The 18,607-nt window shown below is 52.3% G+C and overlaps 1 protein-coding gene and 1 long non-coding RNA gene across 2 annotated transcripts; one reads left to right on the top strand and one right to left on the bottom strand.

Moving 5' to 3' along the window:
• Nucleotides 1-5,994: 5,994 nt before the first annotated feature.
• Nucleotides 5,995-8,854, bottom strand: HAND2 (heart and neural crest derivatives expressed 2). Its single transcript, XM_025874461.2, has 2 exons — nt 8,223-8,854; nt 5,995-6,855 (listed from the first exon to the last, which is right to left on the bottom strand). Exons 1-2 carry the CDS (start codon nt 8,775-8,777, stop codon nt 6,757-6,759), a joined length of 654 nt encoding a protein of 217 aa, XP_025730246.1. The 5' UTR covers nt 8,778-8,854; the 3' UTR covers nt 5,995-6,756.
• A 1,046-nt stretch (nt 8,855-9,900) lies between these two features.
• Nucleotides 9,901-17,549, top strand: LOC141372676 (uncharacterized). Its single transcript, XR_012378081.1, has 5 exons — nt 9,901-10,069; nt 10,530-10,641; nt 16,324-16,447; nt 16,832-16,871; nt 17,127-17,549. It is a non-coding gene; the product is annotated as an uncharacterized lncRNA (long non-coding RNA).
• Nucleotides 17,550-18,607: the final 1,058 nt, after the last annotated feature.

Consider the following 18,607-nt stretch of genomic DNA (forward strand, 5'->3'; position numbering starts at 1 on the left):
CTGCTCTCGCTATCTCTCTCTCTCTCTGTCAAATAAATAAATAAAATCTTTAAAAAAAATAAAGCCTTCTCTATTCCTAGCCCCCAAGCCCTCTCCACCACCCCAGCTCAATCCTTCCTTACCCTTCTGCTGGGGTAAGAGTGGGTAAAAGAGGGAGTCCAGGTCTCTCAAATGTAACATTTTCACTGACTTAGGAGGAAATGGTCCTCATCCGTTCTAGATTACGTGAAGACACTGTGGAATTTGGAGTTTCGAGTTGCCTCAAAGAATCAAAGAGGGGTGAACATTTGGAAAATTTTCTCCACTGGATTTCCTGTTTATTTTTGATATCCTGGGCCCCCCAAATAGACCTTCTTGTCACTACATTCAAATCATGGGCCATGAATTCTTTGCCCTCTACCTAAGTTCACTGTAAACACTGGCTTGGGCTTTGCAACCTGTGTGGAAGTAAATAGCTTTTTCCGGGTTTGTTTTGAGTCCTTGCATTGCCCAATTAAATTGAGGTGTAGGACTGATTCATGGGATGGCCAGTTCTCTCCCTGTGGAGACTTTAAATAATGCAGGTCTTGCCCTACCTCTCCCCCATCCTTGATGAAGCCACCCTCACCCCTAGGGTCCAGTGTTTCACAGTGGTGGTTGACAGAGTGCCAAGAATGTGGAATCAGCTGCAGTGGGTGTGTGTGGCCTCAGGCAGTGGTTCCTAAATCCTGGGGTGGGGGAGGGGAGAGCTTTTGGAAATTGAAGATTTATTTTCTCCTACCTGACCTGCTGAATCAGGATTTCTCCTAAAGGTGGGGTGAAATGAGGTCTGAATTGATAATTTTATCAAGTTCTTCAGAGATTTTGGATAACCAGTGTGGTAAGCTCCAACCTAAAGTGTTCTGGAGTTGGATTCATCCCAGAGATCAGGACAGTGCCCCAGGACGCCAAAGTCGGAGGTCTGGAGTGTTCTCCTCCGGTCCAGGAATTATACAAATATACCTAGCCTCTGTTCTGCGCATTGAGATATAGTAGGGGACAAGTGGATGCCAGTCATTCTTGTTTCAGCCAAGGAGCATTCCCGCTGGGGAAAGGGGGAGAGTAGGCAGAAGAAGGTCTAGCGCCTACGTTCCTTAGATCCATTGGGCTTTAATAACAGGTGCAAAGACAGAGGCTCGGAGAGAGGCCTGTTCTGTAATAAGCGTCTGCCCGGCCACCTCATTAGGCAGAAACTCCCACTGTTGAGGCCCGAGGGCTGTGGGGGCCGAGCGGGGGCCAGTGCGGGAAGAGCAGCACTAAGAGCCGCCTCCCTTGCCTCTCGCCTGCACGGGCACCGCGGCAAGGGCCGCAGCTGTTGGTGTAGGAGAGCAGCATCCTGGTGCTGGGCTAGAGGAGTTCCCGCAGGTCAGTCAGGGCCGGCTGTGGGAGGCTTTTCCAGGCTGAACGCACCAGGCGCAGCGAATTGGAAAATTTAAAGTGAGGAGGGGGCCAATAGAAACTTTAACCGGCCCCGCCTTACCTCAAACAAGAAAAACAAAAACGTCTTCTGGGCTAAAAATACATATTTAGAAAGTCCCTGTGCGCAAGCAGGCGGCGCGTTCCAGCTGCCGGCCTGGCCCGGGGAGGACTTGGCCGCGCGGCCGCCGATTACACCCAGCTCGGCTGGGATGGCTCCGAGCCGTCTGCCCTGACGTCAGCGAGGCTCCGGGCCCCGCCGCGGCGAGATAGGCAGCGCGGCCGGGCGCGGGCGCGGCGCTAATCACTCCCAGATGTCCCTAATAGCGGAGATAAAGACGGACGGAGCGGCCGGGAATAAATTTGTAATCAGGGCTCTACCATCTGATCATCAAAGCGGCCCAAATGCCAGGAGAATTTGAAGGGAATGTGTGTGTAGGGGGGTCACGTTTAGGGGAGAGGCGGGGGACACGATCCTCGAAGGAAACTGACTTGGGCAGGGTGGAGCGAGAACAGGGAGAGAAGTCTAACTTCTGTGCGCGTGTAAGTCAGATACGCAGCGCACTTTAACTTCCACCAGCCTGACTGGCCGAAGCCGCTGAGCTGTTAGAGGCCAGTTAGAGCCCGGCAGACAGTTGCGGTGCGGAGAGCACTCGCCGGGCAGAAGCTGGGGGGCAAAGCTGCGTGCCCAGAGCTGCCCGGCCCCCGGAAACGTGCGACTGTTTCCTCTCCTGGAGTTACCCCCTCCTCCCCTCCCCCCTTTCTAAACAGTTAAAAAATATTTCGTTCTCCCACATCCCCATCCCCTCCCCGCCACCCCGTAGACGTGAACCCTACAGCAAGGCTGAGCTTCCTCAGGAAGGGGGGTCCTGGGGCCCCGAGCAGGGGTCCTGGGCCCCAGTCTGAGGGCGGCTCCAAGGTCTTTCTCTTCGAGGGATCCGCGGGCTGCGACAGGCCAGGAGTCCAGTGCGTCGCGGAGACTTGTTAGTGCCACCTCCTCAAGCAGGGGTCTGGACCGTAGGAGTAGGGCTGGGTGGAGGGAAGGAGTTCCCTCAGGTCAACAGATCCAGGAAAGACATGCAGAGCCCAGGGTTCAGGTTGGGCCCTTTACGACGCGTACGCCACAAGCCTCCTTTGCAGATCATCTCGGCTTGGCACCTACCACCAGTTCCTTTTCCAAGTCCAGGCGCGTGGGTGGGACTCGCGCGCAGAGAGAACGCAAGGCGGCTGTGGAAGAGAAAATTGGGAGCCGCACACGCAGCGTTAGACACAGCATTTCTTTAAAGCTACAGGAATAGCCGAGAGGTTTCCCGCGCTTTTCAGACTCGCAGTGCAAATGCTGTTCCGGCTATTGTGGCATCCTCGGACCAGTTTATTGTCCCCTGCACGCACACCTCAAGCGCTTGCAACTGGCCCGGGTTCTCTCTGCAAGCTAAAGTCTCGGAAGTAGCTCACAAACCTGTCTCCTTCCGCTCCCTGTGGCTTTGATTTTGAGCTCACTCTCACCCTAGGCACGCCTTCCAGTGAAATTGGCGTGCACACAACTCACCCTCCTGCTTCCTTAACAATCGGTGGGATACCAGCTCTGTGATCCTCACAGAGTAGAGGCATAGGCAAGGGGGAAGGGATCGAGCCACCCTCCACCCGCGACTCAGGCACACTTGCTACCCTTCCTGGCGCCACCGCTGCCCCCACCTCATCGCGGGGACGACCAGGCCACCTGGTCCTGAGAAGGGCAGCCTAGGCCGGGAGGCCCACCCTTCCTAGGTGCCCGGACCTAGTGGCTCGCCCACTCGGATGCTGGAGCTTCCCACCAAGCCTCCAGAGGGTGGGGCGGGATTTAGAAGGCAGGAAGAACCCCAAGTGATCTTGCTGTCTTCTTCTCATAGTTTCGACCTGAAAAAAACTCTTAAAGCTGCCGTTATGTCCCAGCTGGGGGCCGAAAATCCTGGAAAATTGTGACTGGGAGCAAGGAGTATGCTCAGGTCCTGCTCTGTTGAGCTTTCTAGGTTACTTCCCAAGAAGCTGAGAATGGGTCTGTAGGAACGAACACACACACACACACACACAAACACACACACACACACAGCGGCCGAGCCCTCTCCCCGCCGGTGCTCCAGGGTTATCAGGCGCTCGGCCTGCGCGGCGGTCTGGGGCCGGGCCCTGACAGCCAGATCTACCATCAATTTACCTTCCGCCGCCCCAGCTTCCCATTTAGCTTTTAACGTCAAATCCTGCATTTTTGTCGGCTCCGGCCTGTCTAGAGAGCTTGTGATTTCGCTGCAGGAGTGATTGCTTTTAACAAAATGGCAGCAACCACATTATCCGAGCAATTAAAACAGAGGCCTTTTAGCCGTCCCGCAAGGCAAGAGGTTGGAAACTTTCTTTCTTTCTTTCTTTCTTTCTTTCTTTTTTTTTAAGCACAGAAGAAAGGGAGTTAAAAGAGAAATAAATGTGTAGAAGAGAAAAGCATGGAAGCTCAGAAGAAATGCCGGCCCAGCACACCACTCACTTCCCGGGACTTGACAAGGTGGGGCAGGGATGTTGGGTGGCTGGGAAGGTTGGGATGTCCCCGGTGACTGCAGAGACAGATAATCTGGGGGAGTCTTGCCACTTAGGGTGTGCATCCAGTTAGGGGCCCGGCCCCTTGGGGTGTCGGGTCTGCTGGATGTCTGGCCAGTTGGGATTTCACACAGGTTGGAATGTCGAGATGGTTGAGGTGTCGGGGCTGGTGCTGCTGGGCCAGAGGAAGCGGCTCGGCAGGCAGGAGAGAAGGCGGGCAGCGCCTGGCCCGGGCCAGACAAAGAGGACGAATTTCTGCAGCGCGGGTTTTAAAGCATGTGTAGCAGCAAGTTGCCCCATAGCGATGCTGCTGCCAGGCTCTTCTGGATCTCCTCTGCTGGTGTTTAACAAACCAGAGAAAAGGTTAGACCAGCCAAAGTGCACTAAGGCCCAGATGGTAAAGAAGACCAGCTACCCAAGGCAAGCACAGGCCCACATGCATGATGAAGATAACTCCTCTTCAGTTCCTGGTTTAAAAACCTCACCACCTCCACCACCACTCTCTCCACTATTTCAATAAACTCTTTTCTTCTACCCCTGGGATATGAAGTCTTTCTCCCGATCAGATTAAAGTCAAGACGCAAAAGGCCGTTGGAGGCAGGAAAGGGAGAGAGCCACTCGGTCAAACCGACAGGAATCCTGAGAGTAATAGAAAATCAGGGCGCGCCTCCCTACGCCCCCCAGTGCTATAAACAAAGGCAAGTGTCTGTAAACACAGCCCGCGCCCACCACGTCGGCCCAGCGCCGCCTGACCCGAGGGGAGAAAGTTCAGATCGCTTTGGCCGAGTTGTTCTAACCCTTCGCCCTCGCGTTGTCAGCTGCCCGCAGAAGAAACCCGCAGAGCCACTCGCTCGTCTCTCCCCCAGCGCTTGCGAATTTGCCCGTTGCAGGCGGCAGGCTCAGAGTGGGCACCCGCGAGCCGTGGGAACCCCTGGGATATCAGGGGAGGGTCTGTGCCTGGAGCCGAGGTGCGAACATCACCCCGAGGATGGGTTCCAAGATGGAAACCCTCTGGCAAGCCTCCCTAACACCAGATTTATATACGTGGCGTTTCATGAAACAAACCGCTTTTTAATACGTTTCACCTTTCTTCCCCCACCCCCCCTCCCACTCTCCCCCCACCCCGTCCCCGGCCTGCCGAGTCCTTTATGGCACTTCAGTTTCTCTGGTTCCTAGAGCCAGAATCCCTGCTCTAGCCAAGACTACGGGCAAAGGAGGCCTTAGGGACTTCCCTTCGGGATGTGCTGGGACTCCAGAAGACCAAACCTCAGACGGGGTGACGTCCCCGGCGGCTGGTAGCCAGGGGAGGGAGCCGCTTGTTCGGCTGGCCTGGGGCCGGGAAGACTTCAGACACCGCACAGTTAATATTGAGTTCCCTGTAGCTCCTTGTAAATCTAGCCCCCCCCCACCCCCCTTTAAACCTTCGGTCGTGTTCGCGATTTCTTACTTGACGTAAAATTCCTTGTTACCTAATCATGGACTTTTTCCCCCCAAAAGCTCTCCCCCCGCCCCAAGGCCCACTTAGATGAGACTCACCCTGATGGAGACTACAAGCAAAAAACTCCTCTTTTCCTCTTTTTTCTTTTCCCGGATGAAAACCCTACATTTTGAATTAAAAACTATGGACTATTTCCTGCCGCTGCAGTAACTCCTGGGATCCTCCTCCAATCTCCTCCACCTAAAACACGCTCCCCAAACAAAAACCAGTCCCCCACAGAATGGCATCTGGTTGATTTCGGGAAAACAAGAACACCTTTCCACCTTTCCAGCGAACTGCCAAGGCCTTTCTCGGGCCCCAGCTCCTACTAATACTGACCACTCGGCCTACTCCGGGGGTGGGGTAGGGAGGGCAGCGGGAAGGAGACAGGTCTCTGATAGAGCCCAGGTCCTTTAGCAGGATTTTCACCAAGGACACCTCCCTGCGAGGGCTGGAGCTCACGGTGAGGATTGATCGGAACTACTGACTCTTTCAAATAAAGTTAGAGGCAATCATGATAATTTAGTTTACTTCTGAATATTTTAAATATTATGAAAACAAGTATAACAGTTTTGTTTTCAAAACTCTTTTGAGGTATCAACCATTAAAAGATTGGGGGGGTTGTAAAAAAAACACACAGTGGTTTATTGAATACTTACAACGTTTACACCTTCAATATTAATTAAATTCCACTTAGTTTTAGAGGACGGAAGTGCACAAAACAAGTAGCTGTTGGAAACATCTTCGAATAGGGAATGACCACAGATGATAAGACAGCACTAGATACCGACCCCAACGGAAATGTTAGCGGCCCCGTTTTCTGCTTTGAAATAAAACTTTATAATCCCCAGGAATATTTATATCCAAAGGCCAGGTATTAAAGATACACTTTACATACACACAATTGTCTGCTGTCTTTATCTGGAAGGGGTTGGGTAGGTGGGGAGGGGGCCACGCTGGTGCCTACACAGCCATGAGGGAACATTCACACACAGAGAATCTACGAGACGCCGGGATCCCTTACCACGCAGGAGTGTCCTCTTCATATTAAAATATGGAATGCTTTTCTTCAAATATCCACTTTTTTTTTTGGAGGGGGGAGGTGGGGAGCGGATGCCTCAAAGGGGGGGGCAAAGAGAGGGGAGGCAAATTGCACATAAATAAACCGGATGATTCCAACTGCAAGAAGTCCTCAGAGCAGAGCGTGGAGAGCTTGCCCGGAGTCCTGGGTCGGCTTCCGGCTCCTGGGCCCTGGCTCACTCCCGCTCTCCTCCTCCTCCTCCTCACTGCTTGAGCTCCAGGGCCCAGACGTGCTGCGGCCAGCCCGTCCGGCCTTTGGTTTTCTTGTCGTTGCTGCTCACTGTGCTTTTCAAGATTTCGTTCTGGGCAGAGGACAGGTGAAGGGGAGAAAAGTGGAAAGAGAAATTCAGAAAGGAGACCTGGTTCCACGCTACCCCCGCACTTTTCACGGGGGGGGGGGAAGAGACAGTGAGAGAACGAGCAAGGGATGAGAGGGTTTCAAGTCTTCGCCTCTGTAGAAAAGCTAAAAAGATTGGCGCAGCCCTAGCTACTGCCCAGGCCTCCACGCCCCTGCAACGCTCTACCGGATAGGCAAATTTATAAACAACCAGCCGTTTCCAAGTCGTTTACGGAGGAGCCGGGGGCCTTTTCTCTGACTCCTGATGTAGGGGCACCAGCGGGGGTCAGCGCTAAATCTGGTTTCCCTGTTTTCAATCGCAATCCCAGGTTTGCACTCTAGGGAAGATGGGGATAAGTTCCCTGTGCCCTGGCTTGGGCTGGTGGGCAAGGGGCTCTCGGGACCCCAACACGGCAGTGCCTCTCCTCCGAGGCCTCTGAAATCCCTAGTTATTCGGGAGGTCACTCGATTATGCACAGACTAAAGCACCACAGGCCCCAAAGAAGAAAAATGAGACAAATGGGATTATTTTCCAGGCCCTTCATGGCAACAGTCCTGCTCCGACCACCACCAACCTATGGGCACTTGGTAGGAACTTAAGAAAACTAATTTTCAGTTATAGTTCCATGTTACTGTTAACAACAATAACAATGACCATATTAGTATTTACTGTTTGTCTTAAAATGCTCACGCAAATAAAACAAGAAATACCCATGAAGTACACTAATCTGGGGAGTTTAACCTCATAGCCAAAGAGAAACTGGAGGTGCATTTTGAAGTTAAAAGTACTTATTTTATGTTTACCTTTACGTCTTCTGAGAATTGTAATAATAACCACAAAACTCTCTTAAAATCAGTGGTGGCCTGGTTCTCCAGAGGGGGATAGGGATCAATAGTTGAATAATTGCTATCTAGGGCTTCTGGGCGATTTATTTTAGAAATACCTGAAAGCAAGATAGGACTGGAGGCCAAATGAAGGCTCTAAGAGACATAGAATGATTGCGACAGTGCAAATGGAAGATCAATGGAGACCCTGGGTCCGAAAAGAACGCCCGAAGTGCCGGTGGGAACAGCCATAACCCGGAGGGAAGATCACCAGCGGGAAGCATCCCTCTTAACCTCCTCCTCCTCCTTCTGCTGCTGACACCTCCCCCCCCAATCTCCTCAGCTTCTTGGGGAAACCATTCTCTCCATAACCTGGTTTAAACAACCATGGCTTCGGATGCAGCCAAAAAACTAGGGATGTCATTGCTCAGCCCAGTTGGAGAGAGTCCGGTAGCACCGGTCCCCCGAACCCCACACCCGCTCTGCCCCCTGCCCTCTGGTACTGACCAGCTCCTTCTTCCTCTTCTCTTCTTTCACATCTGTCTTCTTGATCTCCGCCTTGAAGGCCTCCGCCTCGCCATTCTGGTCGTCCTTGGCCAGCAGGTCCATGAGGTAGGCGATGTAGCTGGTGGCCAGGCGCAGCGTCTTGATCTTGGAGAGTTTGGTGTCCGCGGGCACGTTGGGGATACACTCGCGCAGTTCGGCGAAGGCGCTGTTGATGCTCTGAGTCCTACGCCGCTCCTTGCGGTTAGCGGTGCCCCGGCGCTTCACCGGGCGCGGCCCCCCTAGGCCCGGGGGCCCGGCGCCCGGCGGCACCCCCCCGTAATGGGAGTGGTCCAGGCCGGCGGCGCCGCTGGCGTACTCGGGGCTATAGGACAGGGCCATGCTATAGTCGGGGGGCGACATCTCGGGGTGGCCGATGAGCCAGCCATGGAAATAGGGGTTCTCCTCGTGGCTGCAGCGGCTGGCGGCAGCAGCAGCGGCGGCGGCGGCGGCGGCGGCGAACGGATAGCCCTCATGGTGCACCACCGGGTGGTGGGGGAAGCCCCCCACCAGACTCATATCGCCCTCCGCGCCCCTCCACGCGCCCCAGCGTGCGCGTAGCCCCGCCGCGCCCTCGGCCGGGGCTCCTGCTTCTGCGCTGGGCGGCCTCCCCCACCCCCCACCCCCCAGCCCTCGGGCGCCCGGGCCGGCCCGGCAGCCGCAGAGGGGGCTGCTGCAGCCCGGGCCCCGGTCCCCCGCCTGGCCCGCCCGGCCCGCCTCAGCAGCCCTGCGGCCGCCGGCTCCCCATAAGGCGCGGCGAGCTGGTCCCGGCACCGTGCGCCCCTGGCCGCCGCCGCCGCCGCCGCCGCCGCCGGCTCCCGCCTTGCTCCCCGGCCCGCGCGCCGGCTCCTGCTTCCCGGGCAGCTGCGGGCAGGCAGAATCCTCTCGTGCTCATGCAAAGGTGCCGGGGCTCCCGCGGGGCTGCTTTGCGGAGGCGCCGGGCTCCACCGCGGCCGCGATCCTGACACCGAAGCTAACTCGGAGTCCCAGGACGAGTCCGAGCCGCGGTTGGAAGAGCCGGCCCGGCTCTGCAGGGAGGCGGCGGGGTCGACTGCTCACTGTGAAGCTACCTCCATGCGACCCTCCCCTTCCCGCCCCTTCCCCTCCCCCACCAGCCCGATCTGGGTTCTTGGGCGCTTATTGTTTTAATGAAATTTTTGGTTGTTGTTGTTTTGGTTCTTGACTGTGATTTTAGCAGCGAATAACGTGTCCTCACTCCTCTCGGGCTCCCTCGGAGGGTTTTCAGAGAGGTCTCAGTGCATCCATTTTCTCAGATCCTCTCCTTCTTTCAGGGGAAGGATCTGGGGCCCTGCAGGCGCCTCGGAGAGCGAAGGCGGCGGCTCGGGTTCTCGGAGGGGTCTGCGCGGTGGTCGAGGGAGCTCCCGGGTGGCGGCGGCGGCGGCGGCGGCGGCGGCGGCGGCGGCGGCGGCGGCGGCAGTTCTCCTGGGCTGGACGCCGTGAGGGGAGGAAAAGGATTTTCCCAGCAAGATCTCCATGTACAGCTACATCTTTAGGGCTGCTCGGGTTAATATATGTCGTCAGAGGCTCCTCACGCCAATCCCGGGGCGGCAGGGGCGGTGCCTCTCGCTCTCCGCAATAAAACTTTTTGATGTTCTCGTCGCTAATTGTCGAAGTCCTCTTCCAGGATTGGCTGCCCCTTCATAACCATGAGATAATTAAAACGGGGGGGGGCAGGGTTAAAAAAAACTTTTTTTTATCAGCCAGAGGTTGATGCAAGTGTTTAGCAGATGCTTTACTATTAAATTATCCCCCCCCCCCCAAGTCTCAAATCTTGAAGAATCTCAAACCAGGTATAGTATCACTCTGTTTTCTTTTCTGGTTAAAAAAAAAAAAAAAGGTGGAGGGGACGCAGATATCTCTTTTCGAAGTGTTTTTGTAGGTAACCGAGGCAAGAAAATAAGCAGGCAGCCTCGTGCCATTTTTGTGCGGGTGAGGGAGTGGGGGGCGAGAGCCAAGGCAGCGGGCGGCGGCCCCCAACCCCCCCCTCCCCCGGCAAAGGGGCGGCTGGGAGCCGGTCTTGTCTCCTCGCCGAGGCGGCCAGCGGGCGCGGCGGGGGGAAGGCGGCCGCTTTGACCCGGGCACAAGCTGGACATGCCCCTCTCGATGTCTATTTACTTACCCGGCACGTTACCCTGGCGGGGGCTGTCTCAAGTGGCTCCTGTTATCGTGGCTGCTTTTGAAGATCGTGGTTGAGACCCCCGGACGAACGGTCAAGCCGATTGTAAATACTTTTATTTCCATATTCTTCAGGGACACCAGCCCCGGAGACGACCTTGGGCGATTTCAAAGCGCAGGCACCTCGATTCCTCGAATTTGTGATGTGGCCGGTATCGGTGTTCCCCTGGTTTAACTAGCCTGTTTGGTAAGTAACTGAATATTTTTTACAGCGTGTTCAGAGCTTATTTTCCAGTTTTTATGAACAAACATATAAATATATCTCTGCATTCCTGCCTCTCCCATAAAAGCGGGCATCTGTGGAAAGCAGGTTTAGTTATCGGAGGGGAACCATTAAACAGCAGTTTAAGAGGCAGACCGGGAGGACGGCTCGTGGATGTTTAGACTGCTGGCCTTAGTGATCTTGAACGCATTATAACGGAAAATGGATCTCTCTTTGTAAGTCACCGGGCCTGCGGCCACAGCGTCCGCGTGGCGTGAGCATTTTGAGAAAGCGGGAAGAGAGGCTGGGGCAGGGGATGGACAGTGGCGGGGAGCTGGAATCTCCCGGGGGCTTGGTTGGGAGTCGCGAAGGGAGACTGAGGTGTAGATGAGGATTCGGTCTGATGGAGTTTGGTGTGGAAAAGGGTGTCAGCCAGGACCCCAGGGGCTGTAAATTAGAGGAAGCCCAGGGCGGAGTGTACAGGAGACAGCGCGGGGCGGTGGCGGCCTGGGACTCGTCTCTGGGCCTGGCTAGGGTCACCCAGAGAAGACCCTTGCCTCCACCTTGGGTATTGTCCTTTGGAAGCAGGCAGAGTCAGGCCCCAGGCCTCAAAGGGAGCCCCACCCCAAGGACTTGGTGAGGACAGTCTTTTTTTTTTTCTCAACCCAATGGGCGCTTTCTGCGGGCTATGTGGTTGGGGTCGGAAGGCAAGGTCAGTGCAAACGGAGGGAGGGGTGGTGGGGGCTCCCAGGGCCTCTGCTGCAGGGGATTCAGGGCCGGCTCCACCGGCCACTACAGCCCTGGGCAGTAGCACTGAGAGATATTTTTTAGGTTTGCGGTGGCTGGGCAATAGGAGAGGGGAAAGAACTCAGAGAGGGGCATAGGCTCACAGATCCAATGCGGGAGTACATTCAGGGCCCATTCTGTCCCCTGGGCAAGGGGTCATTTTCCTTGGATGTTCCCAGCATAGCATCTTAAGGCAGACAACAGGGTGTGAGGAGAAGCTGAAATCGGATTTGTTGGTAAAGTGCCACTTGGGCATGGAACAAAATAGCGACCTAGAGCTTTCAACCCCCAACTTGGATGGATCTGCAATTTTAGCAGGAGTGGGACGTTTTAAAGCCCTCGCTCTTCAAGGAAAGAATATAGGTAGTGTGGTGGGGCTCTGTTTACATTTTCACCAGGGAGGCAAACCTTGAATGTGTAAATACTGGTAGTTCAATCCTCTGACATTTGATACTTAAAAAAAAAAAGTTTGTTTATAGGAACACATCTAGGCCTTGGAAGCAGGTAGACAAAGTTAAAATGGTTGCACCCCGGCTGGGAACAGATAACAATCCAGGGGAAGTCGTTGGTAGGCAGCTTTCAGACCCAGAGGGAGTTTTGAGAATTGAAAGGAAGAAGAGGCCAGGCAGAAGGCTGAGTTGGGGATTGGGATGCTGTGTCCACCAGAGGCGAGTGGCCTCAGTGTCAAAGCCATCAGTATTTGCCAGTTTCAGCCTCTCTCATGCTCTTTTAATTGAAACCAAAAATGGGCAAATCTCTTCATGGTTCCAGATATCATGGCAAGTGATAAAAGAGATGGAGAACACGGGACAGAAAAAAAACTCATAAAAGATGCTAATCTGAACATCAGTCCTCACTGACAGTGTCATTATCAGTTAATTAAGGCTCTGCAAGGTCTAGGGCTTCATGTAGCTCAGAAAGCCAAGCCCCGAGACTACAGCCTTAGAAAGGCAGCTTAGAGGCAGGGGACAAATGGATGAACTCTAGTGTCCTTAGCTGTAGTTCTTGACTTGCAGAGACCAGACTGGCTGAGTGCCACTCTGAATGCACAACTAAAGGTGTCCCCTTTTTTCTCTCAGTGTCCCCTTTTGTACATTTTGCTGCAGGTCCAGTGGGATGCTGGGCTAGTCTCTGTTTTGGAAGGCTGTGAGGCAGATGCCATCTCCGGTTTGCCCCCAGTTTAGATGGCTTGTACCTTCTGGGGGGGTGGGGTGGGGTGGATAGTGATGGAAGGGAAATGCGGGCATGAATTTACCAGCTTTGATGTAGCCCAGGGACTGTGCTAGCGTGGACTCCGGTGCGCTGCCCCCTTAAGGGCACGTGTTCTGAGTACTTCAAGGGCCCAAACATCTGAGATGCTGCAGGCTGTAGGCCACCCTGGGTACCCGAAGGAGGAATCCTGGTGAGGGTATACTAACTTGCTTCTCCTTTTCCGAAGCCATGGGCAACCAATCTTACCCAGGTGGGCAGCCCCGCATTGGAGAAATGCTGTGGTTCTATGTCCGGTCTTCACTGTAGTTGATGGTAATATACCCACTGTACAGCACATGACCTCTGCCTCCAACTAAACAGACCGAACTGGGTTCAACAATTTATTTTGCACCCATGTCTCTTGGCTCTTTCCCTTCACTCCCATTCCTTACCCTGGAAAACACTCAAAGGAGCATGGGAGAGGCTAAGCACTCCCTTACAAACATTTTGGTCTTGTGAGATATTCCTTTTAAAATCAATCTGGTTTAAACTAAATATTTTTTTAAAAAACTTCAGTCTGTTTTTAGGGAAAATACAGATCTTTTTGAGGTATTTATTATTACAAAGGCAAGGGCAGTTTGTATCTCGTGTTTTGCTCATGAGAACTCAAAATAAACTGGACCTGAAAAGAACCAGGCCGGAGGGCCATAAACACACATTTTATGTTTACGGGAATTATGGCTCAATTCCCTTCATCGTTTTTCAAGTCTTGTTTTACCTTATTTTCCTAAGCAACATAGTAGAAGTGACTGAGCATTCCCTTACATATCTATAATGTTCTTACATAAGGTGAACCCCAGAATGTTTGCTAAGAACTCCTGAAAGAACATCAAACCCAGAAAGTGGCAGAAAAAGCAATGTGTTCCTGAAGATGTAACCGCAGCCCCACCTGTTCCAAGGATGGTGCTTCTTAGGACGCCTTGATGGCTTTGCATTTTGTCTGGCCTGTGGTGGGATTGCATCATTTTATATGCTAGCCACTTGGTCCCAGAACCATTAGGACATAAGAACAAGGCACATTGAGTGGTGGCGAGTATCTCCTTTCAACTCGGGTTCTGTAATCCCTCCCTTTCTGGTTTGCCTTTTGGGAAACAGTTGTCTACAGACAAGACAAGTGACAGTGTTTCCAGAAATGTGATGGTGCTCAAAGTACACACACTTCTACAAAGCAGACTCCAGTTTGATTGAACTCTTATGTCTGTTTCAAAAATGAAGGACAGGAAAAGTTGTCTTTGGCTCTTCCGAGGTTTTATTTGTTCTGAGCATTTTCCGTTTGCATTTTGGGGTGGGGGTGGGGTATTTGGTGAGTGATCCCTCTTCCCTCCTCTTTCCCATCCAGAGCAGATCTGTGGAGATGGGGGCGGGGAGGGGCTGATTGCTTGTGACTCCGTCAGTCCAGTTTTTTTTTTTTCAGTCCAGTTTTGATTAGGAAACATTTAAGTCTGGGGAGAAAATTGGGACTTGCTTGATGCCTCCCTCCCCACCCCATTTAGCCTTTCTCTCCTTGCCCTTACTTCTTTCCCTCTCTCCCTCCCTCCCTTCTAATTTGCCTTTGAGCAATGCTTGGATTTCTGAGGTTTCTGATGTCACTGAACCTGAAACTGGTGAAGAATCAGATACTGGTTTATCTTTTAGTCCTTTAAGAAAAATATATTTTAAAAAAATTGAGATATAATTGACATCACATTGTGCAAGTTTAAGATGTACACTGTGTAAGAAAAATCTTAATATCCAGTACTACAAGCAGTGGGAATTTGCATTTTCTTCAAATAATCAATAAGTGGATCTTCATATTAGCTGGTAGATGTGCCGCTGCTCTGGAGGGTTTTCATTGATAAGGGAGGACTAGATACTTTGCCAGGTATCCAAGCCAGTCTGTAAAGCTAAAACACTTATTCAGACTAAAGGGAACAAAAGATAATGTAGTGAAAGGGCCACCCTAGAGGCAGCAGGATATGTACATGGGAGGTGGTTAGAAGTAAGGTAGATCTGATCATTGCTACTTTCTAATAAAATATAGATAGAGCTTAGAGCAAAAGTGGCATGAAAAAATACATCCCACAGGATTTCTTTAACTACTTTGTTTCAAGCAAATTACATACACACTGGCAACATTTTCTTCCAAGCCAGAAAGAAAGCGTTTAGAATTCAGGTGAGGAAATAATTGTAATTTTGCATACAGGGTCCATGGAAAAATAAGTAGTAGTTAACTTTGACTAGTCTGTAATACAGTCTGGGGTCCAGAATAAAATACAAAAGCAAATGGCAACTTAAAATGTGAAACTTTGGACAAGCTATTCAAGTGACTGAAGGTTTTGTTTGTGACTTGAGGCCCCGGTGAATTCCCAGTTCTAACTGCCGGGTTGCTCACATTCCTAGGAAGTCCTGTTCTGAAGCCTCCTTTGCAAATTCGTGTAGATTTTCTTTTTCTTTTTTAAACCCTGGCAGTTTCTTCCAAACCTTTTCTACTTTATTCTAGGGCCTTTGCTTCTAGACAAGGGACTTGAGACAGGATGGTTAGGTTTCAGGTTAACAAAAAGAAACCCTTTTATTGTCAATATTAATGGCAAACCTCGATTTTTACAAGGCTTAGGTTTAGCAGCCTGAGCAGATCAAAAGCAGCTTGGTTTGATTTCTCAATATTCTCTGGAGCTTAGACAATTAACTGCAATTTTGCTTCTAACGAAACAACACAAAAATGTTAGTTACAGAAATGTTAAAATTAGTCTTTCAGTAAGAGTTTTACCTGTGTACAGCATGTCAGAATCTAATAAATTTGTCCACTGAACCCGAGTTGAGTTTTGGAGGAAACCTCCTTAAGAAAATGCATGAGCAGAATGGCTTCATTTGCAATGCCAGGAGCCTGTTTCAGTGTGTGCATTCCACCCTTGCCTTTCTGGCTGGGTAAGGATCCGGCAGACTGAGGTCCCCCCTGGTAATTTGGGTACACCGAGTCTCCAGTTAATGATAGATAATCAGCCTTTGGGTCATTCGGTCATTCTCTTATTACAAACCCGTCCTGCTCTCTCTGATCTCCTTTCAAACTAAATTTCACACAAACAAATAAAGCAAGACAGGGACAAGTTCTTTAAAAAAAAAGAGGGAGAAATATTAGAAACTCCTGATACAGAACTCTAAACAAGGAAAGGCAAGCTAAAAGAGGATAGGAAAGAACATCTTATCAAAATGAACATGTTGTGTACAAAACATTAGAAGAAAAGGCTCTGGTTTCTGTTAAAGTGACAGAAAATTAAAATAAAAATAATTGCAGGCAGAGAAGTTATAATATAAACAGAGAAGGCAGGATGCTTGCTGGAAATGCGCAGCACTAGGAGGCTAATTTGTTGTTACAGATTATATATCTGCACCATGATAGGAGAGGCGCTACTTTGTTCTATTTTCCAGGAAAGAATGGCTTTCTTTTTAGTACTTGTATGAGTGCCCACTTAAGTTAATACAGGCCAAAACCTCTAGGAACAAAAAATGGAATTGCATTCTGCTTGAGAAGCATCCAACTTCAAAAGAAGGAATTGGTTGCATACAAAAAAAAAAAAGGCAGAATTCCATTCAGAACACATTTAGAGGGTTCACTAAATCGGTATGACTGATGCTTTTTTGCTTTGCTGACAGAAGGTGCAGATCATTCTCGGGGAAGTACAACTGAAACCAGTCCTCCCCTGCCCTCTGGGGGTCTTCGTTTTCCCAGCCTACATCTGCTCCTGACTCCAGAAAGACAGACTTCAGATTGGCCAAGGTACATCTCTGACCAGATCCCTCTAAGAAAAACTCAGGAATTATTCAGAACTCTGTTAAGAGCATCCCCAGTGCCATTTTCCTGCACTGTCTTTGACAATCTCTTTTGGCCCAAGTCCAGGGCTCCGGAGGGGTCAAGGTCTAGCTGCTGGTGTCATCCCAAGCCCTGGGTTTCCAATCCAAAGATTGGAACTTTGGCTCAGGGCTTGATCAACTCACAGTTCTCCAAGTTAGAGGGGTAGCCGGGAGATGGCAGCAGGTGGTGAAAGTGTGACTCCCAGATTGTCCCCAACCGTCTGTCTGGCATGCCATGATTTGCCAGCATAGCTGGCAAACAATCCATCTCTCTCTTTTTAAAGAATCCACACTTCTTTGTTTCTTCTAGGCCCAGTTTAAATGCCGCCTCCTCCAGGAAGCCTTTCCAGGTATTGCTTTCCTTCTCTCTGCTTCCCCAAATCAAGTCCCCTTTTTGGCACACCCCCTCATATTCTCTCTGATAGACCGCTCTCTCTGATAGACCATTGGGAACATACCTTTAACCTCTGGTGACTCTGGGTTCCTTGAGCCCCCAATCAACATACCTAGTGGGGGATTAAACAGTTTGTGTAAAAGGGTGGCTTAGAGAAAACGGGTGAATTCCGCATACCCCAATTGCAACTGGATTGGTTTTATTTTGAAAGCGACTAGAGCTTGTAGAGGAGGTGGACGGCTCATTAGGGAACAGACCTTCATCTCCAAGCCCTCGGGAGAACCAGGAAACGCCTCCTCGGGATGGATCCCGCTGGCAATGGGTCTCTGGTCAACCGGCCTTGGCTCAGAGAGTGGAAAACTCAGCCCGGGCCTGGCCTCCCCAGGTGGCCTCTCTCGACAACCTGAGCTCCGGAGTCAGAGCTGGGCAGGCGGGACTCTCGGGCACCCAAATACTGGCTGCCTGATCTCGGACAAGATCGTCCATCTCCCTAAGCCTTAGTTTCTTCATCTGAACAATGGGTTAATGACACCGACCTCGAGGTGTGTAGGGGAGATTAAATGAGATCAAGATGCACGCGAGAGCAAGACGCCTGACACGCAGCCTGCGCTCAATAAATATGTATTTTCTCTTCCTGCCTCTTCGGTTTCTTCCCCTCCCTTACAGCCTCTTGGAGACCCAGCCCAACGGCGATGGGCCGGGTGGCGGCGGAGGGCACCACTTGCCTCAGTGCCCTGAGCCAAGCGCAACCGCGTCTCCGCGGGGATCGCAAGGGCCTCAGGCCTCGCAGGACCTTGGGCGTGGGAGAGTGAGATGTGGGCCTGCGGCGGCTGCCCACGAACGTTGGGGGGCAAGGGGCGCGGCCAGAGCCGCCACCCCGGATTTTGGCCGCCGGCCCTCCGGCCACTACGTTGGCTGCTGGGCCGCCCCCTCCACCCTCGTTAAGTTATTCTTTTGATCCCCATTCCCCCCTCTCGGTGCCCGCCACCAAGGAGGCCGGTTTCCCGCAGCTCAGGCTCGGGGAAGTCACCGCTCCGGGGCGGGATGGGCCCCCAGCATCCCCGGCTGGTCTCCGACGGCTTTTCGCCCGAGGCGGGCAGGAAGGGGTTAACCGCGCCCTTTCCCGCCCCCCACCACCCCCCGCCCCCAATCCCGAGTCCTCGGCAGCGGGCGAAGGCCGCCGCTTCCCTCCAGAGGTCTCATTAGGGAAACCCTCACCGCTATTTTCAACATTTCCTCAATCAAGTGCCTTTAAATAGAGCAGCACAAACAAATTGGCGGCAAAAGCGTAGATCTTGTCACGATTGAGACCAATCCAATATTTCAGCCTTGTTTGCTTTGCAATTACGGGTTGGCTTGCGGCTGCGGTGCCACCGGGGCAAATCTGCAGCCGCCCGCTTTCTCCTCTGCACCCTCGGCGGGTGGAGGAAGCGACCCGCAGAGCCACTGGAGGGAGGAAGGGGGGTGGCGCTGGAGGAGGTGACGCGAGGGAGAGGCGGGCGGCGGAGCCCTTCCTAAACCCGCGTGCAAAGGGCGCGAGCAATGGTAAAAGGAGAGGGATTTCTCAGGTTCCCGGCCGAGCCACTGCGATATGTGCAGTAATAATAAAATGTGCAGTGCACATGCCGACAACGATGTTGTGGCCTTATCCAGCTCCTTTTCTCCTCCCTTCCCTTTCCCCCCACTTCTATC

This window comes from Callorhinus ursinus, unplaced genomic scaffold (assembly GCF_003265705.2).
Source record: "Callorhinus ursinus isolate GAN/ISIS: 27379988/994484 unplaced genomic scaffold, GSC_fseal_2.0 scaffold4, whole genome shotgun sequence".
Classification (NCBI taxonomy): domain Eukaryota; kingdom Metazoa; phylum Chordata; class Mammalia; order Carnivora; family Otariidae; genus Callorhinus; species Callorhinus ursinus.

Excerpts from the sequence above, each read along its gene's own strand:
- HAND2 (XM_025874461.2), bottom strand. The coding sequence starts at position 8,777 with ATGAGTCTGGTGGGGGGCTTCCCCCACCACCCGGTGGTGCACCATGAG. Across the intron at positions 6,856-8,222 it reads AGAAGAGGAAGAAGGAGCTG|AACGAAATCTTGAAAAGCAC; the intron begins GTCAGTACCAGA and ends TCCTCTGCCCAG.